The sequence below is a fragment of the Stegostoma tigrinum genome, chromosome 27 (genome assembly GCF_030684315.1).
Source record: "Stegostoma tigrinum isolate sSteTig4 chromosome 27, sSteTig4.hap1, whole genome shotgun sequence".
Classification (NCBI taxonomy): Eukaryota; Metazoa; Chordata; class Chondrichthyes; order Orectolobiformes; family Stegostomatidae; genus Stegostoma; species Stegostoma tigrinum.
This window is the reverse complement of record NC_081380.1, coordinates 16,644,646-16,671,215: the sequence shown is the minus strand read 5'-3', so window position 1 is coordinate 16,671,215 and position 26,570 is coordinate 16,644,646. Positions and strand designations below refer to the sequence as shown.

General features: G+C 44.3%; 1 protein-coding gene across 1 annotated transcript; it reads left to right on the top strand.

Annotated features, from left to right (window-relative positions):
* Positions 1-1,320: 1,320 nt before the first annotated feature.
* LOC125464414 (myeloperoxidase-like) lies at positions 1,321-24,338 on the top strand. Its single transcript, XM_048556728.2, has 7 exons — positions 1,321-1,383; positions 2,241-2,432; positions 5,137-5,494; positions 8,886-9,046; positions 10,694-10,952; positions 19,993-20,230; positions 23,715-24,338. The coding sequence occupies exons 1-7, from the start codon at positions 1,321-1,323 to the stop codon at positions 23,974-23,976; spliced, it is 1,533 nt and encodes a 510-aa protein (XP_048412685.2). The 3' UTR covers positions 23,977-24,338.
* Positions 24,339-26,570: the final 2,232 nt, after the last annotated feature.

Genomic DNA, 26,570 nt, shown 5'->3' with positions numbered 1-26,570 from the left:
ACTAAGCACTCCAGGGCTCGTGGATAACAAAGTGTGGAGCTGGATGAACACAGCAGGCCACCAGCATCTCCAGGGCTAGTAACTGCCTGTACCTGGCACATGCCAGTCTCCAGCCACCATCATGTCAGACCTCTGGTACACTTACAGTGCACGTCTGCACTTTAATGAACACTTCTGAGCTCCTTTGTTTGTCCTGCTGAGGCAAGTAGAGTTTGTGTGTAGGGACATGTTACCAGCTTACAGACTGGACAAAGCTTCATTTCAGGGATGTTCATCTCCTTCCTTGCTACACTGACTTTGACACCCCTCCCCCCTCCAAAAGTGTTTCTTATCGTAACCCTGCCTTTTGTTTTTGAACAGATGCAAAGCAAGACAGCTAACATGCCTTCTTGCAGACAGTAGTTGAGGAGCAGACATGTTGCTGTCTGATACTGTACTGGGTCAGTCTCATACCAGCACCAAGTGCCAGATGCTTATGTAGCAAGCACACTGTGTGCGCTTCAATGAAACAGGGTCTGAAAGTCAAATAATAGGAATCCTCACTGAAGCTTAGGGGTCCATCAGTGAAGGGGTTCCAACACAGTTTGTCAAGAGGAGTCTTTGATATCAACTGGGGCTTCGCCATCGTCACTCACTCCCCCAGGCTTGTCAGAGTAAGGATCCGTCCAGTTGGGAGGAGAGGATCCAAATATGAGCACCTCAGCACCTGACTTAGATTTCTGTTCTATTATGGGCTGTTTACTCCTGAAATGAGTGAAAGGGAGGGATTGAGTGGAATAAGAGGGTGTAGCACAACTGTTCTTGGTGAAGTGTCCCAAGTGAGTAAATGCATGAGTAAGCGAGTGAGCGACTCAGTAATGCAGAGGGCCCACGAGATCAGTGTACAGAGGTTTGGGGAGGACAGCAGCAAATCAGAGAAGATGCTGCATGCAGTAGTGAGAATGGTAGGGTACATGCATTATTGGGAAGTGGTTGCAGAAGCAGAAATAAAGTGAGTGTGAGTTGGAGAGAGAAGATGATGGCATTCATTTTGGCTGAAAGGAGAAAGTTAAGGATCTTCTTGCTGTAATGTTCTAGCATTCCTCTAGATGGCTGTGACTGCAATAGCCCAGCTGTCAACCCTAGACCAGGTAAGGTCTTGTCACTTGGCATCCCTGCTGCTCATGGGAGACATGGGCATCCCTCCAGCCCACCTACCAGGACCTCCAGATCCCTATCTGCAAAGGAGGGTGCCAATTTCTTCTTGTGTGCCATGTCTGGGTCAAATGTCACACATTGTGCAGGGTATTTCTGGAGAGATAGCACTTGACTAAATGTGCAATGGTGTTTGAAATATGGCACCAGTACCAGGGATCCAGGGATATCCTGAGACATCTGGACAAGGTGAATAGTTCCAATGATGGTGGGTAGGGGGATTGGGCTAGAAGTGGACAAGAGGGGCATTATAAAGGCACGTGCCAGAGGTAGTTAATGAGGTGAGTCTGCGATGATAAAGAGAGAGAATATGCTAGGCCTGGTGGAAAGAGGCAGTTCATGAAAATTGACAAAATGAATATTTGAATATTTGGCCCAGGCTGTTTCATAAGGGGAGGGCCAATGATGTCCCATCCATCAAATTTACATGTTGCACCCCTTCAATGGGAGTAAGATGCTTAAAACACAATGTGGTAAGGAGCTTCAGTGCTTGCATCCAGGGAAGAACAATAAACAAAAAGCAGGAAACCATGCATTGTACATGGGTTCTATACTATATGATTGCAGGGAGTGAAATTGTTTCTAAAATCAGAATTTTAACAGAAGCCTTGAGGAAATTTTAAAAGGGAATTGAACAGAGTAGAATCAATAAAATGATTTAGCTGGCAAGAATGTCTGCAATGGGGAAAGATATCAAAGCCTAGTTGTATTAGAGAGGGATCTGCCTGATCATTTAGAAATATACTTAAGGACGTGAACTCATGTTGGGATAGCCATCAAAAGATTGCATGTATCAATCCAATTCGCCCAGCCATTGTCTTTAGGGAAAGAAAACTACAGCCCTAAAGAAAGATTTCATGACTCCAGAATGTATTGCACTAGGAATAGCAATCTATTCAGTTACTCTACAGTATAGAAGGTCATTACCACTACTTTGAGATCAAGAATACCCACATCTTGAGAAAGTATCTTAAAAGAAAACTAAAAATGTCAGTGATGAGGTATCTCTCACTCCAGCATTATAAGTAGTTCTGCTCCTTCCTCAGGCCCGCGATGTGTCCAACAAGATAAGGAACATTCTCAATAATAATACACCATTGGACCTCAAATACACTCAGTTCCTTATGCAATGGGGCCAATGGATTGATCATGATCTAAGTTTGACGCTTATGTCTGGAAAAGACGATGTTGACTGTGGCAAAAGTTGTTCCAGGGAAGCCCCATGCTTTCCAATTGAGGTAAGTGGTGTCAGCAATTAAAAATGCATCTATGTTCTAGATCATGCACTCACTGTCAACAACAAAATCTTTAACACTTGAAGCATGGATTACTCACAGAACCATGCTCTCATTGCAGTACACTGTCTAATTAAATATCTTCCTTTTAGTCAAGCCTATAACAGTGATATAATTGTGTGTCTGGAAGAGTCTCCTTGTATTACACTGTTGCTATCCAGTTACTGTGGATCCTTACTGCATTTTGACCAAATCTCTCTCAATGTTGCAAGGTCAACTCAAGCATAACGTGACATTGTATTCAACACCCAACCCATTAAAAATGCTCCTAGGTCAAAGGGCAGTATCTTGATCTTACAGTTGTATGGCAGAACAAGTGACCACAACCAAACCATAAAACTGCTATTGACTCCATTCCAGAGTGCAGTTGAAAATCTGTCCTGCAAACCAAGTTGAAACCTATCGACAAGATGAGGGAGATGCCAGAACAGACTGAATGTAGGTGAATGTGTAGAAACCCTCCAAACTGCTAAGGGTTCTGGTCTAGGTTTCAAGGGTAGAAAGGTCACACTTAATTTTTTAAAATTTATTAATGGGATGAGGGTGTCACCAGCTAGACAGCATTTATTGCTCATCCCTAATTGTCCAGAGGGTAGTTCAGAGTCTGGAGTCATATCTAGGCCAGGTCAGGTAAAGATGGCAGTTACCTTCCTGAAAGGACATTACTGAACCAGATGGGTTTTTTCAGTAATTGAAAATGGATACACAGTCATCATTAGGCTCTTAATTCTGGATATTTATTGGATTCAAATTCCACCATCAAACCCAGGTCCCCAGAATTTTATCTGGGTCTCTGGACTAATAGCCCAGTGATAATGCCACTAGGCTATCACCTCCACAGCGCATATATTTGTAACTTTACCTAACATTACATTTTAATTCATGGCAGTGAATAGCAGACAGGTTTACAGACCAAAATCAGTGGAAATGTAGCCTCTGGGCTTTACTTCCATGTTCAGGCTCAGACACCTGTCCATTGCCTGACTCATTGGTACGTAGGCAAATTTGGTGACAGGGCCTTGTGCAGAAATAATCCCTAGCAATCAGTTAGGATTCAGGGAGGAGTCTCCCATTGGGAAATGTGATGGGTAAATAGGGAGGCTGCGAGGCTAAGGAGGACAGGAATTTCTGTGAGAGGGTCAGAGAAGCACGATTGCCTACTCTGGCCTAGAAAGAGACAGATGTTTTTGTATAAAAGTTGCCAAGGACATTTTGTTGCTGCTTCTGACATGTTTGCATAGGTCAGAAAGCACCGTTGCTCTTCTGCTTAAGGCTTATGTTAAAATGATTAAACATGCCAAAGTGATGGAGCAGGAACTGTATATTTTAAAAGGATTCTACCAGTTTGTGGTGGGTGACTCATAAACTCAGGGGAAGCTCCTCATCACCATTTTAATTACAGACCTCGTTAGTTATGTCCACGATCAGTTCCCTGTCTGGGCTTCACAAGCTTCAAAACCTCCCCTCCCCCAACCGCATCCCAAAACCAGCCCAGCTTGTCCCTGCCTCCCTATCCTGTCCTTCCTCCAACCTATCCCCTCCTCCCACCTCAAACCCCATCCTGATACCCCCATCTCCTACCTACTACTTCATCTTGCCTCCTTGACCTGTCCATCCTCCCTGGACTGACCTTTCCCCTCCCTAACACCCCACATACACTCACCTTTACTTGCTTCACCCCCACCTCTTTGACGTGTCTGTCTCCTCTCCCCCATCTTCTCCTCTATCCATCTGCTATCCGCCTCGCCTTCTCTCCCTATTTATTTCAGAATCCCCTTCCCTTCCCCCATTTCTGAAGAAGGGTCCAGGCCTGAAACGTCAGCTTTCCTGTTCCTCTGATGCTGCTTTGCCTGCTGTGTTCATCAAGCTCTACACCTTGTTATCTCAGTGTTTCTTACAGACTGATTGGCAGCCACAACAGGCTGATAATGCAAGGTGTATATGTTTTAAAGTAGTAGACAGGGTGTTAAATAACTGGACTACTCATTTTTCCATGATAGTGTTGAGTTCCTCGGCTATGACTGGTTCTGCAGTCATCCTCAAAATTGGAGAGTACTCCATTACACTTTTAATTTGTGTTAATTAGGTACTGAGATGCTTTCACAAGTTGGGAAATGAGACACCGACTGTAAACTATTCAACCTCTGCTCAATTCGAATAGGCACAATATTTGTGTTGCTGATACAAGACAGAATGATGGTGGAAGGAACTCAATAATAGGTGTTTAGCATGTAGACATGAAATGCTTCAAATAAAAAATGGAGCTAAATCCTGTTATAACCAGTGAACCACCCACTTCTGATCTTACAATTGATAGCATGGCAATGAAGAAGCATCTGAACATCAATGGACTTACAACATGCAGCTGCAGATTTTGGTCCATAGAAAGGATGTATGAATGACATTAAAATCATATAGAATGTATTGTGTAAGTAACATCAGGAACTAGGAAAGTTAATTGCAAGGAAAGACACAGATTTCAAGTTTTAAATGCGGAAGGTGATTGGAGAAGATATGAAAAGGTGGGAACATGAAGTTTAATGACTGCTACATAAGAACACAAATGGTATTGAAAAATTAGAGTAAACTTGAATACCAGGATAAATTGTAAGTAATCCCTAACATTATCTATCCGACTCACTTGCAGATTCCACATGATGATCATAGAATTACAGATGCTGATGGATGTCTGTCTTTCTTCCGCTCTGCTCCCGTGTGTGTCACTCGCCAGTCAGCTAAAATCTATGGATGTCTTCATATGCGTGAACAGTTAAATGCTGTAACAGCCTTCATCGATGCCAGCATGGTGTATGGTAGTACAGAGACCCAGGCGAACCTCTTGAGAGACCAAACAAATGATTTGGGCTTGTTACGTGCGAATGAAGTCTTCACAGATAATGGATTCGAACATTTACCATTTATAAATATTTCAATGAACGCTTGTGCTCAAAGTAGCTGTCAGACAGTTGAGGGTGGTCATCCTGATATTCCATGTTTCATTGCTGGTAAGAAATAAACTAACAAAAATTCAGATGGTGCATCTTCTGCACATATAACCTTGTTGCTCAATGTACAATATGTAGCTTGTTATTCAATAGCGCAAATCACTAGTCAAATTCACAGACAAGAACCAACTTTGCTCCTTATTCTAAACTTTGGAATATCTTTGAAAGACATTAAGAGAGGACTAATGTATTTAGACATTGGATTTTGCTTAAATCAAATACTGTTCAGTCAATTAAGAGAAGGTATTTCAAATTATATATAAGTTAAAAGATACTGGAAATGTAGGTTAGGTTAGAAGAAATGTTTCATAGCAGATTGTTTAACTGATTTGAGCCTACTGGTACCTACACATCTAAAACAGTAAAACCTGCTATCAGTGATAATGGGAACTGCAGATGCTGGAGAATCCAAGATAACAAAGTGTGAAGCTGGATGAACATAGCAGGCCAAGCAGCATCTCAGGAGCACAAAAGCTGACGTTTCTGGCCTAGAGCCTTCACCAGAGAGCCTGCTATGTTCCTTTTTAGGTGCTAACTGAACTGGGACATTATCAACTTTATAATAGATTTTCCGAGATCTGTATTTTTAAACACGCATCCTCTTCATTCCAAAGGCTACTTACTTTCACCACCAATACATTGCTCGCACCAGCCCAGATTGCAATTCTGCTATCACTGAATCTCATTTGTATATTTTGCCACTTTCAGACTTGATTACTCCAGCTTTCCATCAGTTTCCTGCCTGTTCCCTTGATCTGTCTTCCGTTTTATTCCTGTGGTGATTTCATTTTTGTCTGCGTGTATTCCCCTGAACTGGATAGGTAAGGATAGGGATTACTTACAATTTATCCTGGTATTCAATTTCACTCTAATTTTTAAAGTTATATACTTTTGCTGTGTTGTTAAAATGATCCGCCTTTAATCACTATTGGTTGTCACCTGCTTTCAAAGTTTTAAGCAATCTGCTGACAGATAATTCAGCAGAACAATTTTTTTGCAGTCGAAACATTTCTTACCTTTGATTTGGAACTGCAGTTCGCATTCCTCCCTCCAATCTCAGTTTTCTTTAGCCCTACAAAATAATTTATCTCCCAGCTCTTGTGATACAGTGCTAGTGCCCCTACCTCTGGTCTAGAAGGCCCAGGTTCAAGTCCTACATGCTCCAGGCATCTATAAAATACATTGCTGAATGAATTGCTTAGAATATATCCAATTCCACAGAGGATATTTAAAAAGTAAAACAGTGGCTAACGTGAGTGTTAGTCAATTGTAGGTAATGTGGAAATGACAAAGTGATAGCTTTATTTCAGGAGTTGCCATTGACAAGTCTTTGGGTTCTCATGGGCTTCATCCTAGGATCTTAAAAGAAGTGGCTAATGAAGTAGTAGATGCATTAGTGTTAATGTTCTAAAATTCCCTAAATTTTGTAAGTGTTCCATCAAACTGAAAAATAACAAATATAACCTCCTTATCCAATAAGAGAGGGAGGCGTAAAGAAACTACAGGTTTAGATAACTTGATGTCTTCTATGGGAAAGGTATTATAATTAATCATTAAAAAGGTTATAGCATTACTCTTCCTAAAACTCAAAATCATCAAGAAGAACCAGTATGGTTTTCATCCGCTAATGTGGTATATTGTATCCTCTGTTCCCGATGTAGTCTCCTCTACATCGGGGAGACCAAGCGGAGGCTCAGAGACCGCTTTGTGAGCACCTATGCTCAGCCCATGACAAATGACAACATCTCCCAGTCACGAACCACTTCAACACCCCCTTCCAATCCATGGACAACATGTACATCCTGGGACTCCTCCAGTGTCACAATGATGCCACCCGGAAACTGGAGCAGCATCTCATATTCCGCTTTGGAAACTTACAACCCAATGGTCTGAAGCTTCAAAATCTCCCCACACCCAACCTCATCCCAAGATCAACAGCACCCCCATCCCCGCCTCCTTGGCCTGTCCGTCTTGTCTCACACCTATCTGCTCCACTATCCACCTGCTATCACTACCACCCCCTCTCTATTTATTTCAGAGACCCCTTCCTCTCCACCATTTCTGAAGAAGGGTCCCGACTCGAAACATTAGCTTTCCTGCTCCTCCGATGCTATCTGGCCTGCTGTGTTCCTCCAGCTTTGCACTGTGTTATTTGAGAAAGCGAAATCATTTAAACCAATTTGTTGGTTTGAAGAAATAGCATGTGATGTGGACATAGGGGAGCTGTTAATGTACCAGAGTTGGATTTTCTGAAAGCAATTGACCAAGTGCCACATGAAAGGGTATTGTGCAAAGTAGTAGTGCATTGCGTACGGGGTTACATGTTAGCAGGGATAGAAGATTGGTTGGCTGGCTGAAAACAGAGTATGCAGAAATGGGTCTTTTTCTATTTGGCAGTATGTGATGAGTGCAGTCCTGTAAGCACCTGGGCTGGAGCTTCAGCTTTCTACAATTTATAACAATGACTTAATTGAGGGCAATGAAAGAATCATGTTGAAGAATCATACAGGGACTCAGAACTTTAACTCTTTTTCCCACTCTACAGAAGCTGCCAGACTGAGTTTCTGCAGCACTTCCTGTTTTCAGATCTCCAGGAGTTTCCTTTTATAAAAGTAACGAAGTTATATGCCAGTTAAACACAACATTGATGGGACCGCATCTCAAATACCATGCACACATTTATGGAACAGTGTAACTGTATTGAAAGCAGTTCAAAGAAGGTTCATAGATTGATAGCTGAAATGAGCAGTTTTTTGGAATAGTTTGACAGACTGGGCTTGTGATAGTGAGGGGTGTTTTAATTCAAGAATATAACATCCTGAGCAGGGTTCATGTGGCTCAGTGGTAGTGACAGAAGCATGAGTTCAAATCCTACCTGCTCCAGTGCAGGGTTATAACAAATCTGAACAAGTTGTTTATAAAAATCTGAAAGATCCTGAGCAGCCTTGACAAGGTGGAAATGTAAAGAATATTTCATTTTGTAGATGAATCTAGAACTAGGGACATCATTTTAAAATGAAGGGAAATCATTTTAGGACAGAGATGATGAGAATTATTTCCTCTGAGGGTTTTATAACTTTGAAACCCTGCCTCAGAAGGCAGGGGAAGCAGCCTCATTGAATTCTTCCAAGTGGATGTCGATAGATTCTCGTCAGGCAAGGGAGTCAAGGGCTATTGGGGTGGTTGGAAATGTGGAGTTAGAAACACAAACAAATTGGCTTGTGATCCAATTGCATAATGGAGCACACTGCCGATTTTATTTAAAAAATCTACAGTCAAGCTTTAACGACATTTTGTCTTCTCTGAATCTAATGCGCTTCTTGATTATATTCAGCATTTTCTATTTTTATGTCAAGTTTCTGAATTTGTCTTGTCTCTTTTAACCATACAGGTGACAATCGTGCAAATGAGCATATCAGGATCACGGTGCTCCATGTATTATTCTTCCGGGAACACAATCGCTTGGCGAGAGAGCTGAAGAAGTTGAATCCATACTGGAGTGGAGAAACGATTTACCAGGAAGTGAGGAAAATCATTGCAGCATATCACCAGGTAGACTAAATGTGTGATCATTTCCTGATACATGGACGTGGCTAGTGAACGCGCATGCATCTGTAATACTTAACAAAGGACAAAGAACAGCACAACACAAGAACAGGCTCTAAGATTGATCAAGACTACGCTGACACATATGGTCTTTGTGCCTATCCAAACTCTAAAATCGCAATTAATAAGCGTTAAGCTTCCCGCAAGTGTTTTGTTAAAGGTGAATTGCTTGTATTAGTTTATTTGTATAAACTTTGCTGTTCCTGGAAGCGTACAATAGAATGGGAAAAACTGCTGCATTGTTTTCATTGAAACATTGCCAAATATGAGTCATGATAATGATTTTTAAAAAAAACTGAAAGGAATAACCGATATCTATCCACAGGAGTCTGTTGCTGCCTCTTTGTAGTATCTTCCTAGAAAACCAACAATGCACAGTGTGGGAGGAGGTCCTGTGTTCTTACCAAGGTAGCTAAGTGTTAGCAGTGTGTACCATGAACAAGATGTACTGCAACAACTCACCAAGGATGTTTTGGCAACACCTTCCAAATCGATGGCCTTGAAACGAATGACGACAGCAGATACATGGGGAAAATTCCCCGCAAAGTCACACACCATCCTGACATGGAACTATATTACTCCCCCTTTACTATCACTAGGTCAAAGCTCTGGAGACTCTTTTCAACAATGTGGGTGTACCTACGCCACATGGACTGCAGCAGTCCAAGGCAGCTAACACCACCTTCTCCAGGTTAATTAGAAATGGGGAATTAATTGCTGGCCAAGCCAGTGATGCCCTTCCTTGTAATGATTAAACTAAAAACGAAATTAAGGTGTCAGGGCCAATATACATTTTCCACCACTTGTTTCACCATTGCTCACCTCCCCAACCATCTTTCCTTCTTTCTTGCTACCTGGCATAAACTCTAGGCTTTCTTTTTCACACTTCTAAACCCATCCAGTAAAATAAATCATGGTAAAGGAAGGAAGGAAGTTGCAGCCAGTTAGCAACAGTCGGTATATCTTCAACATCTTTCCCTGCCAAAAAAGGAAGCATTCAGCAGAGTCTCTTTGGCAAGGTTTGGTCTTGTTAACACTACGTTACCCGCACTGTTTGCAAGCCCAATTGCCTGCCAGCAATCAAAAGGCAAAAATTTTACCCTTTGTTACATACTCTGGCAGACACACGCAGATCTCCACACCATCTCATAACTTTCATATCTCTGATTCCGCTGTATTTTGACAGGAAGTGTTCTAAATTAAAAGTCATACTGTTTAGAAAAAAGTTGGCAAAAAACAGGTTGAATTCCAAATTGTGATCACATTCTTGTGATAATTGCCTCCAGGTCATATGTCTGGCAAGATAGGAGTATTTTGTTTTGCTGCGGTACGGTTACATTACTTCAAATAATTGAAATCTTTATATCATGTTTTGATCTAAATGTGAACTAAATGTAAATTTGATCTTAAAATTAGGGGGTAAATGGCAGCTGCAGTGCACTTCCTGATTCCTTATTGCCAAAATATATTGCTTCCCCCTTTCCCTGAGAAATACTATGCTCCTAATGTTATGACATCAGTCCTGCGATGTTGTTACTTATTTTCAGATTAATTCACTTAGTGAATTGTTTACCCACCCTTCTTCACATACAGATAATTACATACAAATACTATCTACCCAAAATAATTGGCCCAGCAGCAATGAGGAAATATCTACCCAAGTACAAAGGATATGATAGCTCCATCGATCCAAGTGTTAAGAATGCTTTCGCCACTGCAGCCTTCCGATTCGGACATGGCATGATTCATGCAACAGTGCCACGTTTGAATGAAAGTTACCAGGAGCATCCCAAATTTCCCAATCTGATGCTGCGTAATTCCTTCTTCACTCCAGGGAGACTGATATACCAAGGTAGGAAGCACAGTGTAATGTGACTGTTTAGGTGTTTATGTACTAAACGGTTTCATTGCTTTGATCCAATATTGTTATTTCATTTTAAAATCATAGGCCCTCACATCAGGAGAAGTAAAGTAATATTAGGATGATTTCCATTTGCTCATTCGAAGAGTGGGGTTTGAAGATCACCAAAGAAGAGGAGAGTGAGGTAGAAAGGCAGAGTGGGCATTAAGAACTTAGTGTCCAGGTAAATGAAAAGTGGCCACCAATACTAGATTGAATAAAGTTGGAGATGTGCAGTAGATCCGAATTAGATAGCAGAGATGTCGGATCTATAAGGCTGGGGTAAGCTATAGAGACTGGAAGGGTCAAGAAGAGATTCTTTAGACCCTCACAACAGTAGTATTGAAGATTTGTGCTCCAGAACTAGCTAGTCCTTGGCCAAGCAGTTGCAGTACAGCTACAAGCACTGGGATCTTCTCAATAATGTAGAATATTGCCCAGTTATATTTATTCTATTACTCAGAATGCTCTTGACATTCTTCATCAACCTCAGACATGTTATGCCATATGTAAGGGACAGGTAAGATTGAACTGAGACACTAACACTACACACAAGAGCCCCTTTTACCACAGCAATTCCAATCCATTTAATTAGTGCCAATTCAGTCTCATCACAATCATCAGTCAAGGGCGTAACTGGCAGTTCTATTAAATCATTTACCATTAAACATGTTAATCGATTCTCAATTTGTATTCTACCTGGACCACCGGTCTCCACACATGTCAGCCCTAGTCCAAACATTGACAAAACAGCTGAAATTCAGATGTCAGGCAACAATGAAGTAAGTGTGGAGGTAAAGGTGATATCCATTTGTCATAACATATCAGGAAAAGCGTGCTTGGGTAACCAGATGGTGACCAGAAGAAGAGGGTCCAGGATACCCTTAAGGAAGACCAGCTGAAGGGAATGGGTGCAGGAAGTAAAGGATGGCAAAGTATGGAGTCTGGTACTTGCTGAAACATGTTCAATGACCTCACATTTGTCAATTGATTACCCTTGCAGAGTATCCCATGTTGATCATCAAAACTTTACCCTCACTGATACTTAGATCTCAAACAAACAGGTCCATCTCACTTTCACACACCATTCCACGATAGCAGCATGCCACACACCTCTCAGTGCTCTTTTATCTCTCCAGCTATATGTCCATGACGGACACACGACCCAAATACAGTGCAACACAATCACTGACAATTTGCCCCGTCTCCGGCCCCACCGTCACCGCACACTGCCCCCTCACCGGCCCCGCTCTCACTGCCCACTGCCCCCTCACTGGCCCCGCTCTCACTGCCCACTGCCCCCTCACCGGCCCCGCTCTCACTGCCCACTGCCCCCTCACTGGCCCCGCTCTCACTGCCCACTACCCCCTCACCGGCCCCGCTCTCACCGCCCACTGCCCCATCACCGGCCCCGCTCTCACCGCCCACTGCCCCCTCACCAGCCCCGCTCTCACCGCCCACTGCCCCCTCACCGGCCCCGCTCTCACTGCCCACTGCCCCCTCACCGGCCCCGCTCTCACTGCCCACTGCCCCCTCACCGGCCCCGCTCTCACCGCCCACTGCCCCCTCACCGGCCCCGCTCTTACCGCCCACTGCCCCCTCACCGGCCCCGCTCTCACCGCCCACTGCCCCCTCACTGGCCCCGCTCTCACTGCCCACTGCCCCCTCACCGGCCCCACTGTCACCGCACACTGCCCACTCACCGGCCCCGCTCTCACCGCATACTGCCCCATCACCGGCCCCGCTCTCACCGCCCCCTCGCCGGCCCTGCTCTCACCGTCAACTGCCACCTCACCGCCCCTCACCAGCCCCGCTCTCACCGCCCACTGCCCCCTCACCGGCCCCACTCTCACCGCCCACTGCCCCATCACCGGCCCCGCTCTCACCGCCCCCTCACCGGCCCCGCTCTCACCGCACACTACCCCCTAACTGGCCCCGCTCTCACCGCACACTGCCCCATCACCGGCCCCGCTCTCACCGCCCCCTCACCGGCCCTGCTCTCACCGCCCACTGCCACGTCACCGGCCCCGCTCTCACCGCCCCCTCACCGGCCCCGCTCTCACCGCCCACTGCCCCCTCACCGGCCCCGCTCTCACCGCCCACTGCCCCCTCACCGGCCCCGCTCTCACCTCTCACCGCCCCCTCACCGGCCCCGCTCTCACCGCACACTACCCCCTAACTGGCCCCGCTCTCACCGCACACTGCCCCATCACCGGCCCCGCTCTCACCGCCCCCTCGCCGGCCCTGCTCTCACCGTCAACTGCCACCTCACCGCCCCGCTCTCACCGCCCCTCACCAGCCCCGCTCTCACCGCCCACTGCCCCCTCACCGGCCCCACTCTCACCGCCCACTGCCCCATCACCGGCCCCGCTCTCACCGCCCCCTCACCGGCCCCGCTCTCACCACACACTGCCCCCTAACTGGCCCCGCTCTCACCGCACACTGCCCCATCACCGGCCCCGCTCTCACCGCCCCCTCACCGGCCCTGCTCTCTCCGCCCACTGCCACGTCACCGGCCCCGCTCTCAGCGCCCCCTGCCCCCTCACCGGCCCCGCTCTCACCGCACACTGCCCCCTAACTGGCCCCACTGTCACCGCATACTGCCCCCTCACCGGCCCTGCTCCCACCATCCACTGCCCACTCACCGGCCCCGCTCTCACCGCACACTGCCCCATCACCGGCCCCGCTCTCACCGCCCCCTCACCGGCCCCGCTCTAACCGCCCACTGCCACCTCCCCGGCCCCGCTCTCACCGCCCCCCTCACCAGCCCCGCTCTCACTGCACACTGCCCCATCACCACCCAGTCTCACTGCCCACTCATTGCCCGCTCTGACCGCCCACTGCCCACTGCCCCCTCACCGCCCGCTCTCATTGCTGAGCAGGCCCACTCTTGATCCACAGTCATCGCTTCAGCTAATGCTCAATCCTGCGTCCCTGCAGAACTCAGCCCCTGTGCGCAGCAACCACCATGTGGATTGCTGCCACTTTTGCTCAGATGTTGCAATCTGAAGGCTGACTCTCAAGGCCCAGGCTGCATAAGAGCATCTTATAAAGCCTTCAGCAATCTCACTCAATGATAGATAATTGCATTCTAGATAGCACTGAGTAACAACTATAGGCTAGGATTAGGCATCATAGGAAGAGTGCTATGGTAATATACAAATAGATTTGTTCTGTATGTGCCATTGAATATATTTTGAAATAAATTTATTGCAAAGTTATTATTTTTCGTGGTGGTTTCAGGATTTTTGACCAAGATGATTAGATGGTCCAAAGTAATGGAAAAGTTACGGAGGTGCTGTAATAGCTTTGAAACTTTAACTGAACAAGAAGCTAATTAACTGCTCATAAACAGTCATGGATACCTCCATTCTTCTTTCTCCTCCTACTCCTCTGCCTCCTCCTGCTTCACTCAGGGTCTAGTAGAAAGCTGTATTCTTGTGCAATCAGATCATATAGACTGCCCTTGAATTTGAGGTGCACTGCAGTGAATACTGAAGCTCTCTCCAGTCATTAATAAGCAGCATAACTGTCGCGTCAAAATGCTGGTGATTTGCTCCACAACATTCCCTGGTAGCAGCATAGCCCCAGTTGTGCACCCAATGTCAGGTGGCAGAGGAAAGTGTTGAACAGGCAAACCTTGTTACCAGCCTGATGAACACTGGTAGGTCTTGGTGCTTTGAATATGGTGAGAGTGGTCAACTGGTACAGGATGAAATTGGCATGATAGCCAGTGCAGGCAATATACATGCTAAGGGTATGCTAACCCTAGCTGTTCTAGCACATCTTCCTGTTAACATGTGGCATTGATAGAATTGATGGCTTGCTGCAACATTGAGAGTCCCATTATTTGGTAAAACCACATGCCTGCCCTCACTGCTTCACTGTGGTGACTGATAATTGAGACTCAGAGCAGAGTTTTGGATGAGCTCACGCTTATGGAGAATAAAAGGTGAGTGATCAGTCAGGAGAGGATTGCAATAATAAGATCTACGGATGAAGGCTTTAGTAACAGATATATTGAAGCATAGGTGGAGTCCATAACCTCCTGCCTTTATCTCTTTCCACTCATTGATAATTTCCACCCTCATTGGCATTTATTAACTCCATACCTCCCAAAGCCTAAAGGATTGATCCCACCCTTATGTTTAAATCCAGTAGGGGCCTCATCCTTCTCTTCACTTTTCTACTTGCCTTCCCTCTCCCTCACCCCATAATTGTCCTGGGCTTGAAAGGCCTCCTGTGTCTCGTCTCCCCAAGTGCAGCACCAGAGATTGTTTAAGAGTCCTAGAAATATTGATGGAATTCCAGCAACAAAGCTTTCTTCCTTACATTTTAGGTGGAATTGATCCATTTCTTCGTGGATTAATTAAATTTCCAAACAAACTAATGAAGCAAGATACCGTTCTTGTGAATGACTTGTATGACCATTTGTTTGAGAATGTTAGTCAGGTTGCTGAGGACTTGGCTTCACTGAACATGCAACGAGGCCGGGATCATGGACTTCCAGATAATGACAATGCAAAGTCAAGTGTGAAGTGATTCAGTTTTAGTGCCTTTTGTATCTCATCTAAAAGGCCAAGTGGACTACAGCTGAGGGGAGGGGAAAGACCCGGTGAAGAGTGAGAACATTGCATCAAAGTGCATCTTGTAGATGGCATACTCTGCTGCTACTGAATATCAATGGCATAGGGAGTTAAGGTTTGTGGATGCGGTACTAATCAAGCAGGATTTTTTGTCCTGGATGATCATAGAATCCCTACAGTGTAGAAAAAGACCAATCCGCCCATCGAGTCCACACTAACTGTCTGCAGAGCATCCCATCCAGATCCAGGCCCCCTATTCCTATCCCCATAACCCGATATTTCCCCATAGCGGATCCACATAGCCTGCACATCCCTGGACACTATGGAACAATTTAGCATGGCCAATCCACTTAAACTGTGAATCTTTGGACTGTGGGAGGAAACCAAGGCAGTCAGAGAAAATCCATTCAGACACAGGGAGAATATGCAAACTCCACACACGAAATTTGTCCAAGGCTGGAATCCAACCTGGGTCCCTGGTGTTTTGAGGCAGCAGTGGTAAATGCTGAGCCATCATGTCAATCATGTAAATGATGATGTAAAGCTTCTTGAGTTTAGATGGAGCTGCAGACATCCAGACAAGTGGGGATCATTCCATCACACTTCTGACTTGTAGATAGTTGACAGGCTTTGGGGATCAGGAGATGAGTTACCTGCTGCAGGATTCCTAGTCTTCGATTTGCTCTTGTAGCCATAGTTTTTACATGGTTAATCCAGTTCAATTTCTGATCAGCCATAACCCACAGGATATTCAAAGTGTGAGGCTTCAATGATGGTAACATCAATTTCCAATCAGGAAATCTGAAGCAGCAATGAACTGAGGAGACAACAGAAATTTTAACTAGAACAAAAACTGCAGAAATTGCTGGAGAGATTCAGCCAGTCTGGTAGCATCTGTGGAGAGGAAGCAGGTCCAGTATCACGTCTTCTGAACTTTTTTACAATACCTTGTAAAGTGCATTTAAGAGCACATTGCAAGCAGAGACAGTCCAAACTTCAGCAAAATGATGAAAAATGGCCTCCTCTAAGTTGTACCTACCACAACAATACACTTTTGAAACAAATTTTCAAAGATGTCACTTACTTTGAGTGACTGACCGTGCACTCATCTCGATGGTGCTATATATTTGGAATCACAAGCATTTTTTGAGTAGCTTAAGTTGCAGAGATGGAGTTTTGGGAGGAGATTGCAGATGCAGTTTATTTGGGTCAGATTTCAGCAGTAGCTTTAAAGAGTACATCCCACGCTACATATCGGCAAAATGTTCCAGTAATGTGTAGGAGATTCTCCAATTCTCTAATCCACCAGATGTAACAACACCCATCACTCCACAAAGTCTGTACTGTTGTTGGGAATTTTATGGTGGAACTTGAAGCCTTGTCATGATACTGCAGACCCAGACAGACCCAGGCACGTTCTGTCCTGTGAGAAGGCCCACTGGCATGAGGTGCCTCTCAGCTGCTTCAGTAGTCAGTGACATGCCTTCACCAAAATCAAGGATTTTGGGACTACGATGATGATGACAGTAAAGGTTGCTGGAAGTCTTGGTGAGGACTACCATCAATACCTGAACAAGTTTCCCATTTCATCTGGCCTACCTACCTTGCTGCCCACAACTGTTTTAATTGAACATTTCCATACAATTTACAGCCTCACTATCCTCCACTACCTCCAAAATGTAAACTCTAGTCAGTTTTACACTAGAGGGAAGTGATCTTGAGCTCAACTTCAAATTGCACATTCACCTCAATTCTGCATTCAATTTTCATTCGACCTTTGTGGTCTCATTTTCTTCACCAGCCTGCCAACATCAAACTCCACTACCCAGAACACCTCTCACATGATGTTCGGCTCCCATCATCATGTTTATTGTCTGTAATGTTCACCTGTTTCCAATTTCCCAAAATACCAGTTTCAAATCTCTTTCCTAGTATTGAACTTCTACCGTGAAATTGCACTGTTGTGATTCTGCAATTCCCTTCAAGGACAGATCTGCAAACTTGTGAAGTTTAACAAGAATTGGTGACCCATCACTTCATGATGGTCTGGGGGAAATTTCCTGAAAAATCCATGATCATATGTGGTAGTTTTTGGGCACTTTGGGGTATTGACAAACAGTGCTGAGTTCAAGCAGATCTGATTTTCACTCTGCCGCAGAGATGGAATGTTTCCTGACTCCACAGACACAACCAGGAAGATACTGATTCAGAAGGCTGAGCTTTCGTTCCAGGGTCAGGGAATTCCCTGGGAGTTAGGTTGGGTTGATCCCAGATCGAGAGAGGAAGCGACCAGCTATGGCAGCAAGCTGCCACAAGACTCCTCCATGCACCAGCACAGTGTGGAAGATTGAAAACTAATGAAAACAAAACAGCCCTCCAGCCCACACACTTCATTGCCCCTCCCTCCCACACATACTGTCAAAGCCACTTTGATATCAATCCATACCCACTGTACCCCTGTTCCCATGCCCATTACCCCTCATTACCATCCATACCATCCAGGCCAGACAATACCCTTTCCTACTCCATGTTCCCAAGTAACCTCCTGCGATACCCAATGTTTCTCCATAAGCTCTGTACCGACCCTTGCTCCTCCCCATTATCCCCAGGACTCTTTATAACTTCGATGTTAACTTACTGCTAACATGCCACCCCATGCCACAGGGATAGGGTATATAAGAACATAACTAATAACAGTGGGACCATTTGACCCCTCAAGCCTGCTTCGCCATTCAATAAGTTTATGGCTGATCTTATCATGGGCTCAGCTCCACTTACGCACTGGCTCACCTTAACCTTTCATTCCTTCCAAAATCCATCTATCTTTGCCTTAAAAACATTCACAAGGCGTTGGGGGTGTGGGTACGGGTGGGATGCTGTTTGCAGGGTCAGTGTGAACTCGATGGGTCAAATGACCTGTTTCCACACTGTCGGGATTCTATGATTCTATTCTATCATTCATTTCACCACTCATCACAATTTTTCATCCACCTTCTCCATACCAACTCTGCACTCAACTCAGGAGTCATGTTGATATTAAATCAAACTTGGTAAAAACACTCAGTAATAAAACGCACCAATCAATACAATGAAATTCCTTCAACTATCATGAAAGCAAACATTCCACTTAATCTCTAACGAAAATAAATATTTGTAATCTATATTAAGTAGCACTGTCAGGTAAATAGGTTACTTAACAGGTAATTGTCTTCCCATTGAAACAGCATCATCACCCCACCTCCCTCAGCCATGCTTGGCTCTGCATCCCTTGCCTCCCCAGGGTCCATCACCCCACCATTCGCCAACACCTTCTCAAGGGTAACTAGGGACTGGCAACTGGATTTCCATGTCCCACAAAATGAATTTTAAGAAAAAGTTCTCCTGTACCCGATAACAAGGTGCAGAGCTGGATGAACACAGCAAGCCAAGCAGCATCTTAGGAGCAGGAAAGCTGATGTTTTGGCCCAAAACATCAGCTTTCCTGGTCCTCTGATGCTGCTTGGCCTGCTGTGTTCATCCAGCTCTACACCTTATTATCTCGGATTCTCCAGCATTTGCAGTTCCTACTATCTCTGATACAATATTGGCCTGTAGCAGCCCTGGGGCCACTGAATCCAACATCACCTCCTACTGCTGTCAGCATCATCTCCCACCTATTTTGACCGACCCTAAATGCTTGATCAATTATCTAGCCCCTTCCCACCTTGTGCCCTCGTCCACCTGGCACCATGTACCTATACCTTCCAGGCGTCTTGCCCTCATACTTACCATACGTACAAATCCTTCGGCAGGAATCATTAAGGTGGCCGCTTGTGATGCTGGACCTTTAAATCACAACACAGCAACAGCTGCTGTGTGAAACGGCACATGGTTTGTCCTCTCGCACCACTTCTCCACTTATCCTGCACAGTGAGGGAGTTGTCAGGTTTAATGTATCGATGCCCATTTCTGGAGGATCTCTGATCAGAATTCCCGGTCAGAAGTTTAGAGGTCTTTCATATCATGAAATAAATCCATGTGTGTTTACCACTGCTTAAAAATCTGGCCCAGTATGTACAGCACAACAACCTTATTAGCTGAGAGATCCTCTTTCAGACTGAAGGCACATTTCAATATTGCACCCAATTGGAATCATTGGCATCCTTCTTTAAATCTTAGTTTCAAACAGTCTGATTATTGCATCGCATCCCATCCTACTATGTCCTCCTACTTACATATTTATAACATTGAAAAGGTATTGTTTCACTACAACTAATATACTTTGCGAATATTTTTAAAATTCCTCTAGAACTAAGCCCAGTCACGGTCTCTGCTTTGGTACAGTTTGAATTGGCAGTTGATAATTTGCCATTTCTGTCATGTCAACAAACTAACATTTCCTTTTCTTTTTTCCAAATATCACACAGGATATAATTCCTGGAGAAGATTCTGTGGTCTTAGTGCGCCTAAAAACGAGGAGGAATTCAGCAAAGTTCTCAAAAACCCAACAGTGGCAAACAATCTCCTCAAACTGTATGGAACTCCAGAAAACATTGACTTGTGGCTGGCAGGAATCATTGAGCCATTTGTGAAAGGTGGAAGAGTGGGCCACTTGTTCGCTTGTCTGATAGGAATGCAATTCCAGGATTTGAGAAATGGAGACAGGTAATGGAAAATAGTATCAAAAACGCCTTAATGATGTTTTAAATTGTAGAAAATGCAGAGGAATGGGATTGTGGGAGATATAGCAGTTTGGATCGGAAATTGGCTTGCTGAAAGAAGACAGAGGGTGGTAGTTGATGGGAAATGTTCATCCTGGAGACCAGTTACTAGTGGTGTACTGCAAGGGTCGGTGTTGGATCCACTGCTGTTTGTCATTTTTATAAATGACCTGGATGAGGGCGTAGAAGGATGGGTTAGTAAATTTGCAGATGACACTAAGGTGGGTGGAGTTATGGATAGTGACGAAGGATGCTGTAGGTTGCAGAGAGACATAGATAAGCTGCAGAGCTGTGCTGAGAGGTGGCAAATGGAGTTTAATGTGGACAAGTGTGAGGTGATGCACTTTGGTAGGAGTAACCGGAAGGCAAAGTACTGGGCTAATGGTAAGATTCTTGGTAGTGTAGATGAGCAGAGAGATCTCGGTGTCCGTGTACACAGATCCTTGAAAGTTGTCACCCAGGTTGACAGAGCTGTTAAGAAGGCACACAGTGTTTTAGCTTTTATTAATAGAGGGATCGAGTTCTGGAACCATGAGGTTATGCTGAAGCTGTACAAAACTCTGGTGCGGCCGCACTTGGAGTATTGCGTACAGTTCTGGTCACCTCATTATAAGAAGGATGTGGAAGCTTTGGAAAGGGTGCAGAGATTTACTAGGATGTTGCCTAGTATGGAAGGAAGGTCTTACGAGGAAAGGCTGAGGGACTTGAGGGTGTTTTTGTTAGAGAGAAGAAGGTTGCGAGGTAACTTAATTGAGACAGATAAAATAATCAGAGTGTTAGATAGGGTGGATAGGGAGATCCTTTTTGCTAGAATGGTGACAGCGAGCACGAGGGGGCATAGCTTTAAATTGAGGGGTGAAAGATATAGGACAGATGTCAGAGGTAGTTTCTTTACTCAGAGAGTAGTAAGGGAATGGAACGCTTTGTCTGCAACGGTAGTAGATTCGCCAACTTTAAGTACAGTTAAGTCATCATTGGATAAGCATATGGACATACATAGAATAGTGTAGGTTAGATAGGCTTCAGATCGGTATGACAGGTCGGCACAACATCGAGGGCCGAAGGGCCTGTACTGTGCTGTTATGTTCTATGTTCTATGTTCTATGTGCAAAACTATGGATTTTCTACTGAGCTTGAAAAATCAATACGTCTTCAATCCAGCATCGTTTACTTTTAATGAAAACAGGATGGTGTCTCGGGATTCAATTGAGTAACCAACACACTTCCATGAACAAAATTGACAACTGAACATGGTTGTGTACCTCATTTAATGACTGCTTTAAGCTTTACCCTGAAACGATGAGTTTTGCAGACCTTTTTCATCTGGAGAGATGAAAAGGAACCAAGTCTTTTTGCATATCTACTTGCTGCTTAAACAGATTATCTCTCTGATTCCTTCCTCAAGATCTCTAATTTTTATGAAGTCTAGAAGAGTATTGAACAGACATTTGTGGAAATGATTTTGGAGCTGGACCATTATAGTTGCAGGGTGGAGGGTAATATTCTTTCTGATGCAGAATACACCACAGCCAAATAAGGAACAATTATGCATGTGTGTCAAGTTGATCCTTTTTGGAGGAATTTCTCCAAGAGTCAAGGTGGAACAGGAACAGCAAAACAAAGCAGGAGGGTCATGTGAATGACCAGCTGTTCAATATCTAGTGAAACCAATGTTAACACTTTGGGGTCTAGCGACCCTTCTTCAGAACTTGATTCTATTCAAGACGCTTCTGCAAATGGTTTGCTGGACCTGAAACATTAATTCTGCTCTCTCTCCACAGATGCAGCCAGGCTTCTGAGTTTCTTCTGCAATTTCTGTTTTTGTTTCAGGTTTCTAGCATCCCCACAGTGCTATGTTTAATCTTAGCTCAAAAGCTCATGTTTGCAGTTCTTGCTGCTGACGTGTTCATGATAAATATCAATTCATAGAGTATACAAAAGTATGTGCTGGGACCGTACAGGCTGGGTGTGCGCTTTCAACTCATAAATCACCCAATGTTTCGAAAGTTTTAATGCTCAGAACGTCGGTAATACATGGGATGTAAGATGAAGCAGCCCCACATCATTTCCAGTGATTGCAATTTCTTCCCTTTAAATAACACTCTGTTGCAAAGAGAAGAAGCAACTTTTGAAAGGGTGCATTGCTACTACATAGAACATAGTGCAATACAGCGCAGAACAGGCCCTTCGGCCCTCGATTGTTCGCCGTCCTGTGAACTAATCTAAGCCCCTCCTCCTACACTATCCCATCATTATCCATTTCCATTTTGTCCTTTTCTCTATTCTAGACTTGCAGCTTCTCTCATCTTTAATTTATCACATGGAGTCTGTCCAGTTTCCTGCATTGTATGCCTTCCTTTCATGTTCTGAAATGTTACTGTTATGGAATAATTTTACAGTCAATGTAAAGTTACAGATGCTGCGTGCATCTGTTAATTCTGTTACAAAGGTAACAATCCAAGGTAAGATAAATTGAACTAATTCTAACTAATTTTCCAATTGCTACAAGACAAAGCTGGTCAGAAGTTTACATAAATTAGCAATCTTATTCAGGCAAGGCACTTACCTCATTTGTTTTGACTCAAACTGAATCCTGATTCCTGAGCCAAGATGTAATGGTCTGACCACAGAGCTAGATTATATATGGTAGAAATACATCAGTTTGGGGGAAATACTCAGATTCCAGTTCCAGAATAAAACAACTGGCTCAGAGAATCCAAGAAATCTGTGGGGAAATTACATAATTGTTATTAGTGTATGAGAAACTGAAACTAATTTAGTTACTAGAACAATTACTCATTTTTTAAGAATATTTTCAGTGTGGAAACAGGTCATTTGGCTCATCGAGTCCCCGGACTGATCCCTATAATCCTGCATTTCCCATGACTAAGCCACCTATGAGGCAATTTGGCACGGCTAATCCACCTAGCCTGCACATCCTTGGACTGAGGGAGGGAACCAGAGCACCCGGGGGAAACCCATGCAAGCACGAGGAGAATGTGAACTCCACACAGACTGTCATCCGAGGGTAGAATCGAATCCAGGTCCCTGTGAGGTAGCAGTGCTAGCCACAAAGCCACTGTGCCACCCCACGAGAATATTTACAATCTAATAACTTGCATTCAAAGCACTAATGTTTTCTCAGTCTTAATTTTATTGGGAATTATCTTGTGTGTGACAGGTTGTACCAAACATTGTTTGAAAGACCTATAGAGCATAGAACAGTTCAGCACAGTACAGGCCCTTCAGCCCATGATGTTCTGCTGACCTTCTCCTACTCTAAGATCAAACTACCCTGCATATCCTTAATTTTACTATCATCCATGTGCCTAACCAAGAGTCACTTGAACATCCCCAATGTATCTGACAAATATAATATGCTACATCCAGTTACAGGTGTCTTCTAAATGAATTTGTTTACTTTCTAGATTCTGGTGGGAGAAGAAAGGTATCTTTTCCAAAGAACAATACCAGGCTCTTTGTCAGGTTTCTCTGGCGAGGATAATCTGTGACAACAGCAAGATTGACTTTCTTCCAAATGATGTATTTGTGCTAGATCCATTGCTAAAAAACTATTCCAACTGTCGTTGGATTCCAAAGCTAGACCTGAGGTCTTGGAAGGATGTGATGGTACAGTATCATTATTCAAACTTTGTACTGTCTACTAAACATTTTGGTCAACTGAACTGAACTAAGTGAATGTAAGAAAATGCAGATTGTTTCTTCTTATGCATCTAGGTTAAGAAAAAAAGGCCTCTAGGTCATAAAGACGTTTGGACAGGTATATAAATGAGAAAGATTTAAAGGGATATGGACCAAATGCAGGCAAATGGGACTACTTTTGTTGGGGAAATCTGTTTGGCTTGGAACAATTGGGCTGAAGGGTCCATTTCTGTGCTGTATGACTTTATGGCTCTATGACGTGCTGATCCCCACCCAAATGATTTCCAACTGTTCCACCCCCACCTTAAAATGGTACTTTCTGTAGTGTTTGTAATGAGGTCATCCAGGTGGACCACCTAGAATAAGAGTTCCTCCATTGTGGTGTTAAACTGGTCCTATCAGGGAGCCCTGGCTGACAGATATAAACAGCAGTGTAACGGGTTCTGTTCACTCTGAGAGCTGGCTCTGAGGAAGCTGGATCGGTGTCAAAGAGTCTGTATGTGTAAATAAAGGGTGCTTGGTGATGCAATACCGGCCTCTGAAGAGTTATTTCAATGGCAACAAGAGGAAAGCACACTCCTGAAAAAATTCACTCACAACATCATTGTGTTGGGGTAAACATTTCTGACATCATGCCATTATTTAGGCATTTAGGCTTGACTCATTCAATCCTGCCATCAATCATACTGGGCCGAGTATGTGGAAAGAATGTGTTTATTTTCTGAGCAAATGGCATTGGGGCAGATGAAAGCCAAAGAGTAATTCTCCTGAGAGCTTGTGGACCTGCAGTATTTACAGTTATGAGGAGCCATTCCTTTCCTGAATCATCAGATACTAAAACCGTTCAAGAGTTAACAGATTTAGTTCAGGAATATTAAGACCCAAACTCTCCTCTCATTCTGTGACGCTATCGGTTTTACTCAGCAATTTGAGAACTCAGGGAACCTGTCATCGGGATTTTTGATGAAGTTAAGATGACTGGTGGAGGTACTTGATTTTGGGTTATCCCTTAATGAGATGCTGAGAGACTGTTTGGTATGTGGGATTAATGACGAAACCATGCAAAAGCGCCTACCAGCTGCAGCCCAACTGGACTTCAAACAGGCTCCACAATTGGCTTTATCTTTGGAAAATGCAGCAAGTGGAGAATATGAGTTGCAGGGAATTCCGATTGAGGTGTATACCATCACCAGTCTGACTGCATTCGGGGAACACCACTTGAGCGAAGGCAAATGTATAGCCTCACTCAGGACATATCGTGACCAGAGGGACTCTAGGTCAGCCCACAGCAAAACCTCAAAACAAGGCCAAAGCTCAGCCAAATACTTAAATTTTAAGATCCAGGGCTGCAAGCCATTATAATTGCTGCCAGGTGTGGACTTGAGACAACAAAAGAGTTCCCCTAAATTGAATAAGACAATACCACAGGGTGGTGAAGAAGGCATTCAGCATGCTGGCCTTCATCGGTCGAAACATTGAGTAAAAGAGTTAGGACTATATGCTACAGTTGTATAAGTCGTTGGTAACACCACCCTCGGAGTATTGTGTACAGTTTTGGTCACCCTGCGATAGGAAAGGCATAATTAAACTGTAAAGTATGAAATAAAGATTTACATAGAGGTCACCAGGACTAATTGGCCTCAGTTATAGGGAGAGGTTGGCCAGCATAGGGCTTCATTCCTTGGAACATCAGGGAATGAGAGGGTGACCTTACTGAGGTACACGAAATCATGAGGGGCATGGACAGCATGAATGCATATAGTCTTTTCCCCCAGGAATAGAGAATTGAAAACTAGAGGGCATAGGTTTAAGGTGAGGGAGCAAAGATTTAGCAAAGACCTGTGGGGCAACTTCTTCACACAGAGAGTGGTGTGTATATGGAATGGGCTGCCAGAGAAAGTTGTTGAGGCAGGTACAATAGCAACATTTAAAAACATTTGGATAGGTACATGGAGGGGAGAGATATGGACCAAATGTTGGCAATTGGAACTAGCTGAGTGGGCACCATGGTCAGCATAAACCAGTTTGAGCCAAAGGGCCTGTTTCCGTGCTGTATCACTCTGTGATTCTAAAACTCACAGGCTGTTATCCAGGAGAGTGCACACCCTGGAAAAGTCCACCTGCAATCTGGTTTGGAACAGTTAATTTGCTTAACAACTTCCAAATCAGAGCCAATCAAAATAAACGTCTGGTTAAACGGCCACACAGTTCTAATGGAGTTTGATACCAACACAGCCATTTCAGAGATTGCAGAAGCAGTCTTTAACAAGATGCACTCTGGGCTCCAACCCTTAAGTTGGTGCAAGACCTCAGCTCGACTGAAAACCTACACCGGGGAACCTTTACAGGTTAAGGGTACAGTTTTGGTTCCAGTCTCTTATGAGAAGCATCTGTTCTGCAATTGATTGTAATAAAAGGGTCGGACCCAAGCTTGAAGAGGCAAAATTAGATGAGAAAGATTCACCCAGATTGGCTCAGCATTTTTGGATTTAACAAATTGGTTACCTGAGTGAAGTCCTAATTAAATACTCAGAGGCTTTTCAGGAAGGTCTGGGGTCTATCAGAGGAGGCGAGGCACCTGGCATCTTGACCAGGAAACAATCCCATGATTCTGCATAACC